Raw genomic sequence first — 22,551 nt, forward strand, 5'->3', positions numbered from 1 at the left:
AGAAACCACTGGAGGGGCTGGCTTCCCTTAGTTGTGTCTGACTCTTTGCAACCCCATGGACTGTAGCCTGCCAGGCTCCTCTGCCCATGGGATTTCCCAGCAAGAATACTGGAGTGGGTTGCCATTTCCTTTTCCAGGGGATTTTCCTTGACCCAGGGATTGAACCTGGGTCTCTTGCATTGCAGGCAGATTGTTTACTGTCTGGCAAAGGGAAGAGAAGCCCCTTCTTGCCAGTGACATATTCCTATGACTGGTTTTATAGCTTCTTGCTCCTCAGTAACTTCATCTCTTGATGAAATGGGACACCTGTAGGTCCTCCAGTTTCTGCTTAAAAAGTAAGTGCAAGGATTAAAATATTGAAAGTGTGGCCATGACTGATGAAAGAGCAAAAGGGTGGTGCCCCCTCTATTGTTCTCCTCACTTCTGGAAGGTGTGTGGATAGCAGGGTGTGAAGAGCAGATGGTGCCATAGATGAAAGCAGTGGGTTCCCAGACAAGCAGTGCACTTTGGGAATTACTCTTCAAGGGTGCCTGCCTCCATCCTTTGCTATGATATAGAACTCTCCTATGTTCTTTTTTTAAAAACAATTTTATTTATTTATTTTTGATTGCATTGGGTCTTTGTTGCTGCATGTGGGCTTTCTCTAGTTGCAGTGAGCAGGAACTACTCTTCATTGGTGCGCAGGCTTCTCATTTTGGTGGCTTCTCTTGTTGAGCACAGATTCTAGAGCAGGGGCTCAGTAGTTGTGGTGCATGGGCTCAGTTGCCCCACGGCTTGTGGAATCTTCCCAGACTGGGGATCAAACCTGTGTCTCCTGCATTACCAGGTGAACTCTTAACCACCACCACCAGGAAAGCCCTAGAACTCTCCTACATGCTCTAGTTCTTTGACAACCATTCTACCAGGCAGCTCCTTTCTATGTGCTAATGGTCCCCAAATCACTGGTGTGTAGACCTGCCTGGTGTGCTAGATGTGACAGTCATAGGCTTGTAGTAGTCAGAGCCCCTACTGACACTGCCTGGCCTGGGACCCGCTGTTGGCTGAAATCATCTAGCTTAAAAAAGTGGCTCATTTTGTTCAACAGGAAAGGAATATTTTTGAACTCAGGCCTGCACATGCCATGCCCTCACCTATTTCTTATCTTTCAAAACACAAAACACCTCATCTGGGCTCCCTTGATGCTTAGGGTGTGAGAAGAACAATGAGGAAGGGTGGAGCATGGGTGGCGGCTTCTCCTTGTAGGGAAAGAGTGCTCCTCTGTGGGCTTCCTTCTTCATCCTGGTAACCTCAAGTGTATTTCTGCATAGCCGTTCCTCACCTGTGAGAGTTTTGGTTTCATTCTCCTAGTTGCTTTGGGGGAAACTGATCCTATCATTGGCACTAGGGGTGAGATCTGTCCCTTAGGCCTGTGTGTCTCAGAATAATCCCATTCCTTGGTCATAGATACTGGTTCATAGGTGGAATTGTGACACAGTATTAAGTATCCCTGGGTAGGAAGCTTTCAGGCCCTTTAGAGCTAGATTGACTCTCTCCCTATGTTGAAGGGGATGTAGCCCTGGGAGTCTCTAGAGTTATCTTGAGACCAGAAAGGGGAAACAGCCTGAGGATACAGATGGAGGAAAGAACCTAGGACTTCAATTTCACTGTTGAACTGTTGAACCAGACATGCCCTGAAATCTGCATGCTCTGACACTGGGCTTTCAAATTACACAAGCCCTTTATTGTTTAGAGTTGGCTTTTGGGTTACTGACAACCTAATTCATCCTAATAATATAGTGAGTGGAAATGGGATTTGAGGGTTATGGTTAAATTAAGACAAATCTCCACCATGCTTCCAAATAAGCAGAGGAGATGTCTTGGGAGTGGAAGAATTCAAGGTGAGGGCAGTGGATGGTAGAGGCCATTGCAGACATGGGTGCGGCTCTTAGATGCTGTTATTGATGTGCACATCCTCTTTTTCTGTCTAGGTGTAGGTTCCCCTGTAGGCTGCATTTCTCCCATGGCTGCCTATTATTGAGCAAATACTCAATGACTATCATTTACAATGAAATGAAACCAATGCTGTGCTACTGAGAAAGCATGTACACCTCCTCTATTCACTTCTTAGTTTATTTAGTAGTGTCACAAAGAGGTCATATTTCCACAGTCCACCAGATTGAGTCATTTGGGCTTTTTAGTGAAGAATAGTTCTTTGGGATTAAGGGTGATGACCCTTTATAGGATACTGAAAACAGATAGTGCCACAGAGCAGAGGAAGGGCAGGCAGCACAAATTAAGCCTTCATTCTTGCTGTAGTTGCCTCCAAAATGTTTTGTCACTCTTTTGCCCTCTTTAATTCTTTTCTGAGCTGTATTGACCCCTACATCTTTCAGTGTCACTTATACTATATACTCATTATTCCTGAATGTGTGTGTATCAGGGAACTTCCATTTTTTGTAAAACCAGTCAAGAACAAACAAAACACTCTTCACTCCTGTAAGATGCTGACAGTACATACTTGCTGCCAGTAAGATGACTGAAATGTGTTTCTGTTGGATGAGGGAGGTTCCATGTTACCTTTCACATCCTCTTTTCCTCACCATGAGTACCATCACAGCTCATCCCCACCACAACATAGGGCCAGCAGCTGATCCGAGTAGACTGACCTTTAAACATTATTTAGTATCTGTTTTTGAAACAAATGATATCATAGGCCTCCAAATTAATGCTGCAATGAATGTAATCTGTTTTATGGAACCACCATATTAGAGGCAAGCAACAATTTTAAGACTTCTAACAAATGAAGTATCCAAAAAATCACATTTGGTTTGAACTTTTCATAAATTTACTTCTATATAAGATAAACAATTTACAAAATATAAGAGAAAGCTTTTACACAAAATTTAGATAAAATTGTTAAAAATATTCAGTTGTTATAACATTTATTTTGATGTTATTTTCATAAATACACACAATTGTTTAAAAAATGATGGCAGGCATGAAAACTAACATTATTGCAATTAAATGAGCTTAAATTTGGAGTTTTCCAGCAATGGCAAAAGTTTACAAATATTCTTTTCCTTGAGATAAGAAAATTTTTTTGATTTCAGAGAATTATCTCTCACTTTTCATCATCTGAAGCAACTTATTATATTAGTAGTGAATTAGAAGCTACTATGGGCATGAGAAATATTTAAATAGCACTTAATTTCCCACAAGTCTCATAGATTCTGAGTATCCTCTGTGGTTTTTCTTTTTTTTTTGGATGGGTAATTTGAGGAAAATTTAGGGGACTTGTGGAGGAGATTGGAAGATTTGACGGGTGAGTGGATGCAAGGAGTTTAAGAGGAATTATTAATAGTAGCAGAAAATTATGATTTGTGTGCAGCAGCTAATAATCAAGTTCATTCCTTACAGAGGACCACTTTGCCAGAGATGATATTTTTCACATGAATCAATTAAGATATAAAGTTTGTAGTCAGATCAGCAAAGTGTTTTTTTTTTTTTTTTTTAAATCTTCCTGTCGGTTGGGGGAAATGACCTTACTCCATAGAACTTAACTTTTATAGTGATATATGTTGTAATTCCATTTAACCAAGGTGTTCTATGAAATAGGAGGCTCCCTAGTTCATTAAAACAACAATGATGTGTGCTCAGTTGAGTCTGACTCTTTGTGACCCCTTGGACTGTAGTCCACCATGCCTCTCTGTCCATTGGATTTCCCAGGCAAAAACACTGGAGTGGGTTGCCATTTTCTATTCCAGAGGATCTTCCCATCCCCAGGGATTGAACCAGTGTCTCCTGTGGCTCCTGCCTTTGTAGCTGGATTCTTTACCACTAGCACCACCTGGGAAGCCCTAGTTTATTAAGGAATTTAGTTGGCAATCATTAGTCAAAAGACTGGTGGGTAGAACAGTTTAAACCCAAGAGGATCTTAATTGAAAATTAATAAAAAACCTTCTGGAATGATAAATTAATCATTAGGGTTTCAGTAGAAAAAAATCCATTTAGATACTTTTCTATTAATGTGTAGTTGACTTACAATATTTTATTAGTTCCAATGAACAACATAGTATTTAATGTTTTTATAGATTATATTCCCTATAAGGTTACTATAAAATATTAACTATATTCCCTGTGCTGTGTATTACATCTTTGTAACTTATTTATTTTATACCTAGTAGTTTATGCCTCTCAATCCCCTTCACCTAAAAAATATTAGGTATCTTTTAATAATATTATGTATTTTCCACAAAGGTATTCTTCTACCAATTGATGAGTTCTAGGGTAGCTAGAAATGAGAGCTCCAAACAGTCAAACACATGATGAGAAAAAATACTGTAAAAATACTATGTTAAGAAAATAACAAAGTTCATTTAAATACAGATTAGGCACTCTTCTCTTCCCAACCCCCGTCTTATCTCCTTTTGCCCATTCAGATACTCCAGTCCTGGGGTGATTCCTAAGTGAAGGCTTTCTGACTTGAATCCTATCATGTAATTTGAGTTTAGTTCAGTTTTGAGATGAAGCTAAGGGTTTAGAAACATTACCTAAGATGCTGGGAAATGTTAAGCTGACACATTCTTGCTACCTGAAACCAAGAATGAGTACTAGGGGAAAATATATCAGGCAGTATTTCTCATTGTTCAAAGGCTAGTTGTTCTTATCTGATTATTTCTTTGACTAATAAGAACTATCTGGCTGCTGGGGACAGAAGGGCGGGGAAGATGTAGTAGAAAATGAAATGTTTTATAGGTCACAGTTTTTCCAAAGGCAAATCTGCCAGGTAATAGTAAAGAAACACTTCTCTTTGAATACATCTTGAGGAAATGTTGGAACTGAATTGAAAAGTCCTTGTGATTGACATTGCTATTTTCTGCTACTCAGCTTCAGATGAGAGTAGAAAATTATACAGAGGAGTTAAAAATCATACCCTTGGTCAAAATCAAGGGGCAGCTACCCTGTAGACAAGCCCTAAACAAATAAAGAATTGTGAACTGGATGGTTCCTTCCTTTCCAGGCCTTCCTTGAGATGCCTTCTGAATGCTAGAAATTGCAAAGCAGCAGTGTACAAATAATTGGAACTTTGTACTCTTTTATCATATAATACTCCAATAGACATAATTTAAAAGTTCTTTGTCATAAAACATGGGAACAGAAGAATTCAACTCCAGTCTGCCACCTTGCATGGTAGAGGTATAGGGAGAATTTACAGAGGTGCAAAGAAATCTGAAGAGTCTGTGAGAGGTGTCTTAGTAACTTGAAACTTCTATAAGACCGGGGACAGACAGAGGAAGGGGAATGTTTTACTTTGAAATAGATCTTTCATTGTAGGGAGAGACAACCAAGACTGTGGAACACAGTTCAGCATGAGTCCGGAGCAGAACTGCCATGGCTCTCAGGGAGTCTATAAAAATGTAGAACTTAATAGTTAAAGAAACATAGCTTTTTGGTGATATAAATTACTTGAGAGGCAATAATTATTTTAAAGTGTGAAAGCTATGGTCAATGCCAGTTAGTGGCATGTGGCTGTTCAAGCCATTGCTTGAAAAGTGGTCTTTTTTCTTTTTACCATTTAAAAAATTGAATTATAGTTAATTTACCATATTGTATTAGCTTCAGGTGTACAGCAAAGTGATTCAGTTATGCACACACACATATATATATATATATTTAGATTCTTTTCTGTTATAGGTTATTATACTGAATATTGTTCCCTGTGCTATACAGTAGGCCCTTGTTGTTTGTCTGTTTTATATATAGTGTTGTGTATCTATTAATCCCAAACATCTAATTTGTCTACCCCACACCCCTGCTATTCCCTTTGTTAGCCATAAGTTTTTTTTTGTCAGTCTGTGAGTCTTTTGTAAATAAGTTCACTCATGTCATTTTTTTTAAGATTTCACTTCTAAGGGATATCACATGATACGTGTCTTTGTCTGGCTTACTTCACTTAATATGGTAATATCTAGGTCCATCTATGTTGCTGCAAGTGGCATTATTTCATTCTTTTTTATGGCTCTGTGTGTGTGTGTGTGTGTGTGTGTGTATACACCTACCATATCTTCTTCATCCATTTATCTGTCAGTGAGCATTTAGGTTACTCCCATGTCTTGGCCATTGTAAATAGTGCTGCTATGAACATTGGGGTGCATGTATGCCTGGGAGTAGGATTGCTAGATCATATGGTAACTCTATTCTTAGTTTTTTAAGGAATCTCATACTGTTCTCCATAGTGGTTGCACCAGTTTACATTCCTACCAATAATGTAGGAGGGTTCCCTTTTCTCTACATCCTCTCCAGCATTTATTATTATTTTGATGTTGGCCATTCTGAATGGTATGAGGTGATACCCTCATTGTGGTTTTGCCTTGCATTTCTCTGATAATTACCACTATTGAGCATCTTTTCATGTGCCTGCTGGCCATTTGTATATCTTCTTTGGAGAAGTATCTATTAGGTATTCTACCCATTTGTTGATTGGGTTGTTTGTTTTTTTATATTAAGCTATATGAGCTGTTTGTATATTTTGGAAATTAATCCCTTGTTGGCACCATCGTTTCCAAATATTTTCTCCCAGTCTGTAGGTTGTCTTTTCATTTTGTTTATGGGTTCCTTTGCTGTGCAAAAGCATTTAAGTTGACAGTGACTGGTGATGGGGAGAGACAGGAGTCCTTGACCTCTATGTGAGGTAGAAGCTAGACGTTATGTGAACTGAACATGCCTCTCTGTTGAATTGCATGTGCAACATTTTGTTCATGGTTTGGGGCAGACAAAATCTGCATCAACTACAATATCCAGAAGAGGGCTGTGCACAAGGCTGTGGCAATAAGAGTTCATTAACTTAAGTACTCATGCCAGTCCCAGGTTCTTCTGCCTTTGGATATGAGTATAGATTGCTTTTCTTATAAATACATGGTGTAAGTGTTAGGGAAGAAGCTATGGGAATAGATGTGGAATGAAATAGATACAGTATATCAATAGATGCCCATGTGCAAATTGGAGTAAAGGACTGCCACAGTCTGACCCAGAGGCACTTCTGCCAGCATCTTAATTCCAGCCACAAAGGGTTTCAAAGGTTCTAAGGAAGATAACAATGAGGGGGAATCAGACAGTACCCCTCTCTGGGGTACCCCTCAGAGAAGAGTCTCCCCTGAGTAACCCCACGGCCCAAATCAGTAGTGTCATCTACCCACAATGGTACTGGGGTAGTTACAGGCATAACCTCTGACATTAGGATCTGGATCCACTATAGTGGTTAGCCCTTCAAATCTTAAACAGTGGCTCGATGTTGGGTGGAAAGCAGTAAGCAGTGGTGTCCTGGGGTGGGCTCATGCCAGCTTGTGAGACAATTACTGACTTTTTAAGAATTTTTGAGCTAGTTACTAAACTGTGACTAGCTTGAAAGTGACTATGCCTGCTCCACCGTCATCAACATACATTTCCCCAGAAAGCCAGTTGTTAAAGTTTGTCAGCATGCCCCTGGATATGAGGAGGCATCTTGTGTATACAAAGATAAAGGTAGATTTGGAGCTCTTCTTGGCCCTAACACTGAAGACCTGGTTTCTCTGAAGTCATCCAGTTTCTTAACTTTATACCTACCTCAGGATGACCCAGCTCCCATGGCACCTGCTGGGCCATGATCTTTATCTGCATTGACCATCGCTATGGCCTTTGTTCTTCCATATCCTTCACCAGTTTTTAGTTTGCTGTTGATGGTGTAACTGCTGGAGACCATAACTAGGTCTCATTTTGCCTAGAATCCTGCCTTATGGCTATAAAGCCCTAATACCCATGATGTCTCAGAGAATTAGACAAGATTCTGTTCATTATCTGTGTACATCTTGAAGAATATTCCTCCTCATAGCAGATGTTGCTGTTGCTCTGTTCATACCCTGTGACATGCACTAGTTTAGTATATGCCAATAGCATCTGCAGAACACCTGCAGTCCAGTGTTTGATGGCAGTTGTCAGTTAAATACTTCAACTTCCTCATTCCTCAAGTGTAACAAGTCTGGTACATTTCCCACAACCATATCCCAGAAGTCTCCAGGGGGATTGATCCCTGTTGCCTATAGTGGTGAGTGGTTCGTCTGCATATCCCCTATCACCTTCCTTCCCTGCATCACTTTCCCTCTTGCCCCCCTACGCTGTTGCTCCTGGTATCACCTCCTAAAGAAATGACTTGGACCCACATCCTTGTCTCTGTGACTGATTCTGGGGAGGAGCCAATCTAAGACACTCATCCCCCTCATTTTTATGCCACCAACAGAATGGAAGGAACTTTTGCCCCATATTCTGAAAAGTTACTGAGTTATCATACCTGAATAAGAAGATTCTTGGATGGCACATCACATATTAATAATGGTTCAGCTTGACATATCCTTATTTTAAATACTGTGTGAGGACCAAACCTTTTTGCAGTGTTGCTTGTTGTTTTCCCTTTGCTATCATCAAAATAAAGGAAAAGGCGCACACACATCCTTGGTTTTAGTCCTGTGCTTTATTTTTAATTCTGTATAAATAAATACAAAATGACAAAAAGATATACATTTACTGAACATTGCATTGATCGTGTGGCATTACACAGTGTGTCACAATATTTCAGCTTATAATTGTGTCCTTTAGCTGTTGATGCATAATTCTATAACTTTTAGGATACGATTCATCCAGAAGCTTTAGTGGAACCCCTGAGTGCTTACACTTGCAAAAGTTTGTTGGGGGAGTATTCGAGCCACACTGGCTCAAGTCTAGGGCTATTTCTGGAACATCTAAAACAGTAAAAGAGTTAGGAATGGGGAGAATTTTCTTTTTGCATTCATGAGAGGCATGCAGGGGTACAAATCTCAGACTACAACACTACAGTTATTTCAAGTTTAAGCATTGGATTCAGTATGTATATTTATAAAAATTATTCAAGAGTACTGATTCACTCTAAAATTCGCATCTTAACCATGGGAGGTCAATTGGCAAGGCCTGTTAGCAACATTCAGCACTACTTCCAGGGTTTCTTCTTCTGGTCATTTTTCTACAATACAAGGTCAACTGAAGTGAAAGAATAAGTGGGCCCATTTGCCAACAACTTCACATTTCTTAATTTTTAGAAATGCAGATAATATTACAGTCTGGGGTCTTTCATTTGATGACCTCCAGTTCATGGGACTCAACATTCTTACCGATTCCACACTTGTATCCTGTTCAAGCTGTTGTGATAAATAATTTATTACACATTCTTTTAGGGCTCCCTCTCATTGGATGCTCTTGATTTTGGTGACTGAAGTGCTATGACTCAAGGGAATTTTTGTTTTTATATTCTTGTGAATCAGTGATGCTCTCTGCAGAAATGAAGATTTTCATGTAGATGATGAAATGTCATCTCTACATAATAGCCTGGGGAAGATAACAGTGGTTCCCAAGCCGGGGGAGGGGCTGGCATCTTGAGTCTTGCCTTGGTGACAAGAAATTATAGTTTTCCACTTCCTTACTCCTGAGTATTTTTTTTATCCTACAAAAATGACTTTTCCATTTTAAAATCATTGCCCACTCTCCTCAGGTTTTGATTACAGATGGTCAGCACCCTCAGCCCTGTTTCAGACTACTCATTCAAGCATAAAGCACAAAGGAGAATATGGTGAGTGAGGTTGAAAGCAACAATCTCATGTTTAAGTGAAATTCTTTAAAAATAAAACCCATTTTATCTTTTCCTATGGAGAAAAAGACAGAGATGGAAAGTAAAATATCTCCCCGTATCAGACAATTGTCCATGTATAGAAGGCACCCGGTTTGCCTAATGACATCGTTGCAGGAGTGTGGAGAGCGCCAGTATTCATTCTTCTCCCAACCTTTCTGTAGATTTCAGCAGTGCCCTTTTATAGGCAGCAGCTTGAGTGTTGGCCTGTCTTCAAGGGAGATTTGGACTAAGATAGAATCGTTTACTAAATATCTCCATAAGCCTGGAATGTGCACATATTATTTGCATTAGGATGGAAACTTAACTTAGTATATGTTGAAATATTAAAATGAGCTCATTCATTTTCTCTTTTCTCTTGGTCCTTACTTTCTGGGCTATTTTAGGGAAATGTCGATACTTGAGAGTAAAAGCAAAGTGGGCAGAAATCCAAGGGATTAAATTTAGTTCTTATGTATGTCTTCCTAGCACAAAATATTTCCAAGTTACTTAACTAAATTAATTGAACATGCAGTTGTGAAATGGAATTCTTCAAGGATTTGCTAGTGAAGACCTGATGTGATATGCTTAGTTTTCTGACCTCAAGATTTTTATCTGTGCAGGTTGGTTTCTAAAGAAGGAAGCCATTCTGGCCTTTCTTCCATTGGTTGGAAAGTTAACACAGATGAGAGACTGATAAGAGAGTGTCCACACAGAAATTAGCCTATGAATGTTTACTTACACACACACACACACACACACACATACACACACACATGATACCCACCAAACTCTAGGTAGCTTTTCCTGTGTGTGTGTGTGTGTGTATTTGTGTGTGTGTGAGAGAGAGAGAGAGAGAGGAAAGAAGGGAAAGAAAGGGTGAGGGGCAGTGAGAGAGAACTGATTTCAGTTTCCATGGAAATGGGCTAAATAAGGACTTTAACAGACAGGAGTATGAGTGCAACTTCTTCGCTATTCCCAGCTCAGAACTACTGAGAGAAAATTTGAAATCAACCAAATCCGTTACATTTTTTACAAGGTCAGTATTGTAATTTGGTACCTGTGATATATAATTTTGCATTCAAACTTTCTTTGTGACAGTGAAATCATGCATCCATTGTTAGCCCTGTGAAATATACTAAAAGCCCCCTCACCTCCTCCAACAATTGATTGGACATCACATGCATATATACTGCTTTGTCACTCCCCTCTCAAGCTCTTCTACTCCCTCTCCATACAGGTTATTGACCTATAACTAACACACAGAGCATTTCCTCCTCCACTCTAAATGCCTGTGGAAGATCAAGATTCTATGGAATAAAGAAGCCAAAATTATAGTTTTCTTTGGCCTCTATTGAGTTCTTTTATGCCCAGACATGTAGGTGCATAGGAATCTTCCTGCTACAATTTTATATATAACTGAAGCCAGCAAATGGGTTTTTCTTTTCTTTCTCCAGAGACAGAAATGTAACATGGTGACCATTAAAGCCAAAGAAGGCACCATATGCAAGGTTTTCTAAAAAGACACCTGCTGCTAAACAAAAAACCCAAACCTGTATCTGTGAGACATTAAGTCATAGAAACTTTTTTGATTGCTCATATGGAAAAAACAAAATAACAAAAAAGAATGAATACTAACTGATGTTAAAAAGCTCAGAAATATCCAAATTAAAAAAAGAAAAGAAAGGCAAAAAAAAAAAATAAATAAAACTGAAGACATTTCTCTGGTCCATTGCCATTTCACTCTTTGGGGTGTGTCTGTCAGAGGATTAGAAATCTGAGTGAACGCAAGAAGTTTGAAGTCTGGGAATCTGATCACAGGATTGAAAGCAGGATGCTTTATGGAAAGATGGGGTTTTAATATGAAAGGGCAGTCAACTCAGAACTCAAAGTATTTGGCATGAGGCATTTCCCAGGGCTAGTGTGCTAAGTGTTCCCAGGGCTGCTTCAGCCTATAAATTCCATGTGGAAGCCTGAAGTATTGCCCTCTGGTGAAAGCTGGTCAGATGGAGAGGAACTGTGGGGTTGCCAATCATCAGTGGGATGGTTTGCCCTGCTGATTTTGTTTTTGTGTAGGTGTGGGATGACGTCAATACATATTTTAGGTGTCAGAGAAACTCAAGTGGTACAGAATATAGGACATCATTTTTTTTCCTGAAGGAGCTAGTCATTTTTTATTCCCAATTTTCTTTAAACATCTTTGAAATGTCTTGGCTTTAGGTAAACAGTGTAGTTGATTAAATCTCAGTAGACAAGTGTTTTAACTCTTTGTGGGAAATTTTTCTGGACAAGTTTTCAATTCATTCCACCTGAGCAGGTGTTGCCCGTCATAGGTCAAAGTGGTGTGACTCACACCCTGTCAAGTGCAGGGTGCAACTGTGCTATTTTTCTCTGTAGGGTCTGATGCTTATCTGTCTCAGATCTGACCAATATAAACTAATTATGTGCTTGAGGATTGGAACATTCCTTTTTAGTTTAAAAAATCTTATTACCTCCTGAATCACCTACTTTCCTATTGTGAAGAAACTCAGCTAAAAGAGTGGGAAACAATATAACACTGGGGTCTCTTGGAGAAATAGACAAGACTTCTGAATGCTGCACTGAATGATTAATCTGACTGACAAGATGTCATCTTTTGATCAGTTGCCATGGATCCAACTTTAAAAGTCATTGTGATTTAGCCCAAAACTTTACAGAATAACATATGCAGTTTCAGGAACTTCTTTCATTAGTGATGACAATAAGAGAGGGACCATCTTCTGTTGTCTAAACTATTGTATGTCTAGGGTGAGGATCTTTTCCAGCATCACTAAATGTTTGATACAGATTCTTCCCTCTTGTCACACACTGAAATTGGACTGCTAAAGGAACATTTAGCTGTTATGACTATTTCATTGTTAATAATTGTTGGCAGGAGTTATCTTTTAAGTTAAAAAAGCAAAATGCATTGGCTATCTAGACACACTTTTTATAGCTTTGAAACATTTGTGCGTTTAGAGGAATGAGATAAATTTGGCCAAGGAATTATTAAACTGAAGCTGAAATCTTCCTTGTTTGGGCCTAGCATTCAACAACTCTGCTCAGAGCAGCTAAGCTGGAGTGTGAATATGTAGCCGTGGGTGGTTGAATTATGGAATCATAGACAATAGAAATAGAACCTGAGTGTGTTCTCATCAAGTTACTAAGGAGGAATTATAAGTCAAAAATTCAAAAGAAAATGTGGGGCCCTTTTACTTTATTTAAAAAGCATAGATTCAGGCTCCATATCTTTATGTTATAGAGGTTCCTGAACAGCTCCATTATTCTCAGCTCATAATTTTATTCACTGCACACAGATTTGATTCATTTCTCTTTCCTATTACCTTTTTTCCTGCCACACTCTGTCCAAATCTTAGGAACTGTGCTAGGGCTCCTCTCCCCAATTTCTGTTAATATCCACTCCTGTGTTTGTGTTTGTGGGGGCTGGGGGGCGGTCTAAACGTTTCTGGTCTTGGATAGTTTGTTACTTGTATGACTTTTCTCCCAACTGAGGTTTCTTATCACTAGGTTTTCCTGGGTGACACCTGCTTTCCTTGAGGTGGATGAAAGGCACTGACATTCCCATTAAACTAATACTGTAGATAAATGGAAAATGTCCACGCCTCCTTAAAACTAGGAGTTGCCAAAACAGATTGACCACCCCATATGTCCTTCTCCCTTTCTCTCCACTCCTTTTGTCTTTATCTGAATTGCAAAGGAGAAATTCTAGATAGATTTCCACAATTCCAGGCTTTGGGAGAGAGCTCTATGGTTCTGGGTTACTGCTGTTCTCACCTGTGACTTAGAAAACTTCCATCAAATGCAGTTTTCTGCTAAAAAGTTGTTAGTTAGCACTCTGTAAATTCCAAGAAAAATTCACTTCCTTGGGTTTCTTTTTTTTAAAGCTGTATTATCTGGCTGGTCTCAGACATGCTCATGCACAGTAGCTCAGTCGGTAAACCATTTGCCTGCAATGCAGGAGACCTGGGTTCGATTCCTTGGTCGGGAAGATCCCCTGGAGAAGGAAATGGCAACCCACTCCAGTATTCTTGCCTGGAAAATCCCATGGACACTGGAGCCTGGCAGGTTACAGTCTATGGGGTCGCAAGAGTCGGACACGACTGAGCGACTAAGCACATAAGCACAAGATAGCTGGAGCCGTTGTCTTGCCAGACCCCACAGAACCACAGGACTGGGCCTGCTAAGGCATTTTAATGTGCCTCAAATGTGTCAGGTATGTTGTGAAAGGCAGTGTGCATATGAAAGGCAAAGTGCATTCATGTATGTATCTATGCATTTATGTTTGTACATGTGTTATAGTTGTGAGTGTACATGCACTGTGTGTGTGTCTAGTGGCGCTAATGAGTCATTACCAATTTTGACCAGTCACCTGTGGTCCTGGGAGGCAGGAGGAATCTGCCTTGGTGATTCTAGAAGGGGGCAAGGGCAATTTTGGCAGAATGTTAATTTGGAGACTAAAGATATGAAAGTCTGAGCCAAACATGTTGAAGTTTCACCCTGGAAATTCAATACATTGTTTTGCCAAAGAGAATCCTATGGGTTTTCCCCAGGATGAACCTGGAATAGGTAATGGAAATGGGCTGAATCTTTGCCATTTTGTAGGAATTAAACAAAGCATTTTATAGAGCTCAGTGAGCAAAGTCTTCAGGCTTCAAATCACATGCTACAAAGTGGGGCTCATATTCTTCCCCCTCATGAGAAGACTTCCCTTGTCATGGCTGGACAGAGGACTCTGTAAATACCGGTGCCACCTCTCTGCTTCAGGGAGGGCCAAGCAGTGTTCCCCCAGCCTGGCCCTTTGGACAACCCAGCTGCATTCTGCTGTGCCTAAAATTGTTCCAGAAGAAGCACAACAAACAGTACAAGTAGAGCCATTTATTCTTCAGCTTGCTCCATCAACGGCCACTACATCTAACTTATGGTTGACAGTCAAGAGAACTGAGCTTCAATTTGCACATGCACCTGTCCTTAAGTGGAACCATATGTCCACAGCCATGATTTCCTGTTTGTTCACTGCAAATATCCCCAAGATGAATGAGACACATTCTCTCCCTATCTTGAATAGGGATCACTTGGGAGCAGCCCTTCAAGGCTGTGGCATGCTGCTGCCACAAGCGTAGACCTAGAAAGCTTGGAAATAGGTTGCTCAGCTCTTTCTTCTACCATGTCCACATGTATTCTTTCTGCCAATGAGAGCATGATGCAGAGGGGTCCTTTACCTGTCTTGCCCTGGAGTGTGTTTAACTGGTGCTGGAACATGAATTGGACAATGAAAATGTATGCAGATTAAATGAATGAATGGATGAGGAAAAAAGGAGTAGTGATAGGCACTTTGCTGGGCATGAAGAGACCAATACCTAGAAGCAGTTTTGGCTCCCTGGAGAAAAGATGGTTGAGAAATTCTTGATTGCCCATGAGCCAAAATGAGGACACCAGATGACACCCCCAATGAGGTCTTTATTAATTTAGGACAGTGGTTCTTCACTCTTTTTGGGTCGTAGACCTCTTTTGAAATCTGATGACAACTATGAACTCTCTTTAGGAAAATGCACATAGGGAACATATACACACATTTTTGCATATAATTTAATTTTAGGGAGTGCAGAGTCTACCCTCCCACCAACTCACCCATGGCCCCAGGTGAAGACCCCATGATATAGACATACAGAATTTGGCAGTAAAGTGGCAGAGTGGAGAAAGGAGTGAGGCTAGGAACTAGGAGACTGCAGTCACAGCCCCGTATCTGCTTCTAACTAGCTCTGTGCATGTCATTTCACTTCTCCAGGTTTCCATTTTCTTAAGTGAAAAACAGGAGAGTAAGGTTGATTCTCTCCAAAGGTTCATCTCATGTCAACATTTTGGAGGGAGGAGAGGCTGGTGCATCCCACAGCAACAGCATTCCATCCACCAAGGGCCCTTCATTGGTTGCCTCCTTGGTGCACATTGCTTTCTTTGTACTTTGAAAAGAAGCCTTCTTTCTCCAGATCGGCTCCTCCAAACCTTTGCTGTGCTAATTTTAATCTAACCTGAAGATCCACACACAGGCCAGAGATCTCTGCTCCCTCACTTCGTCTTGCTTGCATGGCGCCCTCACAGATATCAAAGAGGACTTCAAACACATCACCTGGGCGTCAGTGGGGCAGGTGAGAAACAGGCTGGGGAGGACATCCTGACACTGCCTCTTCAGGTGAATGGATTTTAGCTCATTCACTTTCCTCTTTGCTTTCTCCTGGACTGGCATGAAACAGAAATAAACAGTTGTAACCACCACAGGGAGGAACTCTGCAATGTGTTGGCTGAAGCAATTCTCAGTCCTTTGCCAGAGAATCCAGTAGTACTAATTTACTGTTTTCCTTCCGTGTGGAAAATGGGAACTTTGTCTTCAAATACCTGATGCTTTTTATGTAGCTGAGACTCAAAAGCAAATTACCGTAAAGGAGTGTCTTCAGACAAGCCAGGCACAGTAATGAAATATGTGCCCCCCCCTCCATCCCCGACTGCCTGTACCTCTTTCTTTCAAGGATTACCATCCAAATCCACCATCTAGAGCCTGTGCCCCTTTCCCACTCACCCCACTAAGTGATGATCTAGCCAAATTTTGAATGTCTTAAAATGACCAGGACAATTCATTGCATTTTTATATAGCCCTAATCCTGGACTCAAGCCTACAGAAATCTACTTCTCTGTAGCTTTACATCCTGAGCTCAAGTGCTACTGTGTGGGATGGACAAATTACAAATAATAATGTCTTGAGTTCCTTCTTTACACCAGGCCTTGCCACAAGTGCTTTCTGACCACCTTCTCATTTAATCCTTTCAGTAAATCCGCAACATCACTCAAATGTACATTCTCGAGGGCAGATTTTTTAACAGTCTCATTAGTTCACTGCTGTCCACAGTCTCCAGAACAGTACCTGGGTGATATTAGGCACTCAGTAAGTATTTGATGCATTGAAAGATAGTTACTGTATTATCGCCATTTTACAAATGAGAAAACAGATTCACAGAAATCAAACACTACTATAAGCTGCAGGGCTGCTTTAATAGGATCCGAAGGAATAAAAAGCCATTTGGAGGAGGATATCATTTGTGTCCAAGAGGCTCTGCCTCACACCACACCCCCCAGGGCGGCTGCCCAGTCCACCCGTTCTTGAGATAGACACAGCCACGCTTCATTGCTGGGGCTGGAGGAAAGTGATGTCATGGTCCCAGAATGCCACTTAGAACAGTTGGGTGGTGGTTAGTTAAAATAAAAGAGTTATCAAGGGCCTTGCTCAGAGCAGCATATTGCATAAGTAACTGTAGCCATGGAGGATGGCATCAGATGGGATTATCTCACTTCTGCCTGAAAATTGAGGGAGTAAAAACGGTAGGATAGGCAGGAGGAAAACAAGCTAACACAAACATCACAACCAAAGCAAAACAACCCCCCCAAATCTTAAAATCCCCAAACTCCCAAACCCAAAACAAAACTTATGAGCTGGAACAGTGGAGAAGGAATTTCATTGACATTTATCTTTTTTTCCCCTGTGGAACAGATAAACTCTTTTTAGCCTGAGGAGCCCTCATGCTGTTTGCTGGGCCATTGCTATAGGACTAACAATAACGCCCTATTTCAAGTATCATTTTCTTTCTTGCAAACCCCAAGTTTCTTGTGAATTTACATCTTCTGCTGTTTCACTCATTGAAAGAATATCACCCCTTACCCTGATTTTTCTTTTTTTCCTTATGAATGGCCAAGAAAGCCCAGTATCACAGTTTTTTTCTTTTAGTTGAGCAGTAGAAATATTTCTGATGGATGGAATATTTTCTTTGGTAAACAAACAATAAATAGCAACTCAAAACCAACCAAATCAGTTTCTTTGGTAAAGTGAACATTAATGTCTTGGTTGGAATTAATTGAAAAAGAAAACTTTTGCAAGTGTTTGCTAGGATCGTTCCCTCCCTCTTGATAGCAATTGTAAAAGTAAAACTTCATGAAGTAAGGACTTAAATTTGCAGGAGATGTGATTCTGAGCTATTTCTAAAATGTCTTATCCATGGTGGGGCTAAACCAATGTTATTGGAGCAATTATTAATAATCAATATTAATAAATAAATAATAATGATCTCACAATAAATAATAAGTAGTAAATCTTGGCATGCAGAGTCCCCCAGTAAAAATAATTCATTCTTTCCACAGTCAGAATTCCATAAGCTTTGATTTCAAGTGCTGAAAAGAGAAGTTGACAAGTTTTAAAATGCCCTTCATTTAAAAATACAATATCCCACAGTATACAGAGACCCAGTCAAGTTGGAAAACTATCTGTCATAAAATAAAGTTCCACAGTAAGTCATTCTGGTTGACTCAATTAATGCTTAAATTCTCAACAAAATCCACTTAATTGGTGTGTGTGTTGTATCAATTTTATGGAGTCACTGTAACCCAAGGTACTCCACGTGGCCAACACTAAACCAATGGCTGATTTAGAACATGTTTTTCAGAAAATGATTTAGCAACATATGATTTAGGAATAAAACCAATCCCCTCTTCAGCTGTGTTTTATCAGTAACTGCCTAGTTGCAGGCCCCTTGGAGAGAGAATTGATCGCAGATCTATTATGAGAACTTGCCCTTTTTCGAGGATTGCATTTGTCCTTAGATTAAAGCTCATTATCTTCTAGTTGAGTGCATAACACGTTGGTATGATCACTTAGTGTGTTTGCAGGAGAGATTGAACAAGTGTGTAATGCACTAGCTATGATCCCCTGCACATATATTTAGAACTGTGTGAACAACAGTACATGAAATAGAAAGCACAGGTTTGCACTTGGTGTAGTTACATCTGAATCATTTGGGCATTTTTGCTGTCTGGAAAGACAATGGTAAACCTAAATCCCAAACATTACCCAGACACTAAAAAAAAAAAAAAAGTCTGCCTTGTGGCCAATAAGTCCTATGTTTCTTCCTTGGAAATGTACTTTGAAGGGAGTAATAGCCCTCTTATGAGAAGATCTAAAATTGGCCTGCCCTGTCTTAGGCATGCTGAAATGATGGAAACCCTCCAGTGGTGTGACCCTGGGTGAGTCGCTTTATTCTCCTAGGTCTCAGTTTCCTCCTCTGCAGGGATGGGGAAGTTGCACAGTACGTCCGCTAAGGTCCAGAAAGGCAAGGTGCTTTGGGGAAATGCTTATCACTACAGATGTCTAAATAAGCTACATCTCTAAAAGGGAAAAATACTGTAGACATTTGCCTCAAGTGTGACCAGGTTTTAGCTTCATTTTTATAGACTGAAAGAAATGCAGGGATCTGGGGTGACATACACAGCCTCTTCAGATCAAACCATTTCTGTTTAGATCCTGTAGATACTGCAAGCCCACAGTATAAACATCTAGGCTTGATAATATACAGAAAGGCCGTGCACGGAAGGAGAGGGGGCACCAACGAAGGTGTAGGGGGGCCAGGAGGATTAAAGTGCAGCCGGGTGAGCAGGAAAGCTTGACTGTCATCATTGATAGACTTATATTGGTGATTACATCTTCCCATCAGTTCCATTTATGTCATTTTCAGCCCTTTGTGTCTTTGCCTGAAGTTCTCAGTTTCAGGACTTACAAAGTTTCAGGACTTTTCTTCTCTGTGTCTCTGAGCAGGCAGGTCTCCTGAGCAAAGGTGGACTGGCACTACAAGTGGCAAGCTGTGGCCGATAACTTTTCCTTCCTCAGCTATGCGTGGGCAGATGTTGTTTCTGGGCATCCATGCAAAAAATGCATGTAGGGCCAAACCACAAACAGCTGTACCAGCTGGCCATTTTTTTGTTGTTAAAATGGAAATACTATCTCTGGGTTCAGTTAGACACCTGCTTTTTCTCCATCATGCCAGGTATTTGGGTTTGGCTCTGTGGTTCTGGGTACTCAGAGCCTCCTGCCAAAAGCTGCAATTACTATTGCAGACCCATTTGGTGACAAGCGACAAAATATTCCAAAATAGACTTGCCTTAACTTTGCATTACTGAAGCTGTCACTGGTTTAAAGGTATATTAACCAAATCATACAAACATTAAAAGTGTATTGATGGTGGGTGCGTGGGGGGGGGTATGATAAATTAACTCTTGACAAGAAAACTGCCTCACCCGGGTAACTTTAGAGGTGACTCAGTTTCAGCCCATGGGTGATGGCCATTCCACTGCATGCCAGTTTCTGAGGTTCTGGCTGCTTTAGCTGGCCAGAACTTTCACAAGCATCTCCTTGGGGTGTTGGGGAGCTAGATGATATGGCGAAGACCTTAAACCATAGACCCTGCTTGGAGCTACTGCTTTGCAAAAGTTCTGGAAGCCTTGTTGTTTGAACAGTGCTCAAAGCTATTTCTGCCTTGGCAGCTGACCTTTCAATCATAAGGTTTTTGTCACCATACCAGCAACATCTGCAGTGTGAATAAAATAGGATTCTGCTTGCTAATAAGCTTTCTCTTATTTGAACTTAGTTTAAGAGACTACGAGTCTCCTAGGATGTGTGTGTGTGTGTGTAAATTTTCTCTGATGACAACCTTTTATTTTAAAGGTTGACAATTTCCCCATTTCCCCTAGTCCTTTACTGTTTTTGGCAATGCCTATTTCTTATCCTTAAAAACCAAAAAACAACTTTAAATGTGTTGCCATGAACATCATCCCTTTGCTCTTGATAAGACCTAGGGTGAAACTGTAACAAGCAGATGCCCTCACACTGTTGTAATTTGGTCAACCACTCGGGTGCTATCGATATCCACCATTTCGACACACTCAATTTCCTCCCGGTTTTCAGGATTTTTCTTCTCTTTCCTTTTTTTCTTAGAGGGTGGCAGGAAAGTCAGTATCACAGGTAAAATGGCAAAGCAGTGAAAGAAGGTGACCAACGCTATTAAAAACAAGCACCTGAACAGTGTACAGGTCAGATTTGAAGGCACAGCTGCAAGAGGAATCAGACCAACAAGATAGCAGAGGTAACTCTGTAAAATTGCTACCCCATGCACTTCCAGGGCATTTTTTACCCACTTCGTTCTTGTGAAATCCTTGCCCAGAACAAAGGTGGATAAGAGTGGAGCACAGTTGTCAATTGTATAGTTAATTCCATATATTAAGCATAGCACAGAAATGCAGTCCAGTTGCACTCTCCATAATGTCATGAAACCTATAACTCCAAACTCCACGGACACAACCGTTAGAGTGAGCCAGACGTTAATCAGAGAGTCTGCCACCAGGAATGCCGAGAAGAAGAGCAGGAACAAAGCACTGATGCAGGAGTTGTGCAGGGGGGCTCCCAGGGAGGAGGCGTATCGATCCATGTACACGAAGGACGGGTTGAAGACAATGAACTTCACCTTGGAGGTGACAGAAAGTCTCCTCAGGGTCTCCAGGAGATCATAGAGTTCTTCTCTGTTTGTTTCCATGGTCTTGGCCACCAAGAACATTCTGGAGGCCACTACGTCAACCTCATCATTATACTTTTTAGAGAAGATTATGTCCTCTTGAAAATGGGAAAATTGGGGGGCTTTCAGGAAGGAATTTCTCAACATGTCTGTGAAGTTTTTCTTAGGCAAGCCAGTGGACACATTGAGTTTCCGAAGGTAATTTAAGTAGCTCTCAAACCAGGATATTCGCACAAACCCCTTGGTGTATTCTAGCACGTCTTCTTGGACACTAGTGTTCCAGTATTCTATAGACTCGTATATGTAAAACCCAATCACCGGACTGTAGTTGCTAAAGTACTTTTGCTGGGCAGTAGTGTACTCAATGGTTTGCGTCGCCGTCGCTACGATGTTACTAAGGTCTGACCCTTCACTGACCTGCAGATAGCCCATTAAGGCAAAGGAAATATAAATAAGGTAAAAGAGAACTACAAAAGGCTTGACATAGGTGTTGGTTATCCAGTCACAGTAATAGCGTTTGAGGAAACATACCAATAGGTGACTCTCGTAAGTGTTCGCTTCCTCACCGTCCGCAGTGTCCTCGCTGAACCTGGCCGTCAGGAGAAACCTGTACCATGCCGGCTTCTCCTGCAATGCCTCAGGCTTTGGGACTTTCCTACAGAAGATACTATGCTGGTAATTGTTTTCTATGTAGCCAGTGAATACCAGGCTGGAACCATAAAACGAGAGTACATAGAGGTAGTTGAAGAAAATTGCGATACAGGAATTGCAGCAGAAAATCCTGGCTGCCTCAATGTTCGTGAAAGGGCTGGCCCCTATGCCGAAGGTGACCAGGTACATGGCAGTGGTGAGAGAAAAGGAGAGCATGGAGTCTGCATAGACTGCTGCAGTTCTCTCTTTAACATGTTGGTCTTCTCTAGTTTTCCTCCAGGAGGATAACATTTCAAAAGTCCCATATAATCCATGACCTGAGGGGGCAGAAAAAGACCAGATCAAAAGTTTAAAAGACTAAGGTTTCTAAAGAGGGGAACCGACTTGGTCCTGGGGAACAACTGGGTCAAAGGAAATGTAACCCATCCTAGCAGTGACAGGTCAATGTCAGTGATTTCTCCTGTGGAGAGAGAGACTTGTGTTTTGGTGAGTCTGACATGTTAAGGGAAGGAGGGCGGATAGAGGAGCTAAGATCTTCATGCTTCCTTCTGGCTGAAGAAAGCTGGGTGGACATTTGCCTAAGAGATCTGAGTAGACTTGCACCTGTGTCTCTTGGGGCTTATGCACACTGATGGTTTAGGGCTGTGGTTGCAGTTTGCAGAGTATTTGGTTGGTGGAACACTCCAGAGAGGATGCCTGGCCACTCAGCATTTGGCTTGTCATCCCCACAAGGCTGGAGGTTAGCACAGCGGAAGGCAGTGGGCAGAGGGGTCTGAGTTAGTGTCTCATCACCTCATTTAAGTTTGGCCAAGTGGAAGGCTTTAGGGAGAAAGAAGC

At 41.0% G+C, this 22,551-nt stretch overlaps 1 protein-coding gene across 1 annotated transcript in view; it reads right to left on the reverse strand.

Moving 5' to 3' along the window:
• Positions 1-15,124: 15,124 nt before the first annotated feature.
• The window catches only part of PTCHD1 (patched domain containing 1), a 56,400-nt gene continuing 48,973 nt past the window's right edge, over positions 15,125-22,551 (reverse strand). Inside the window, exon 4 of the mRNA XM_043896306.1 lies at positions 15,125-22,031. Coding sequence (XP_043752241.1) covers positions 20,377-22,031 — 1,655 coding nt within the window. The 3' untranslated portion in view covers positions 15,125-20,376. The remainder of the gene's footprint in view (positions 22,032-22,551) is intronic.

The sequence above is a fragment of the Cervus elaphus genome, chromosome X, assembly GCF_910594005.1.
Source record: "Cervus elaphus chromosome X, mCerEla1.1, whole genome shotgun sequence".
NCBI lineage: Eukaryota > Metazoa > Chordata > Mammalia > Artiodactyla > Cervidae > Cervus > Cervus elaphus.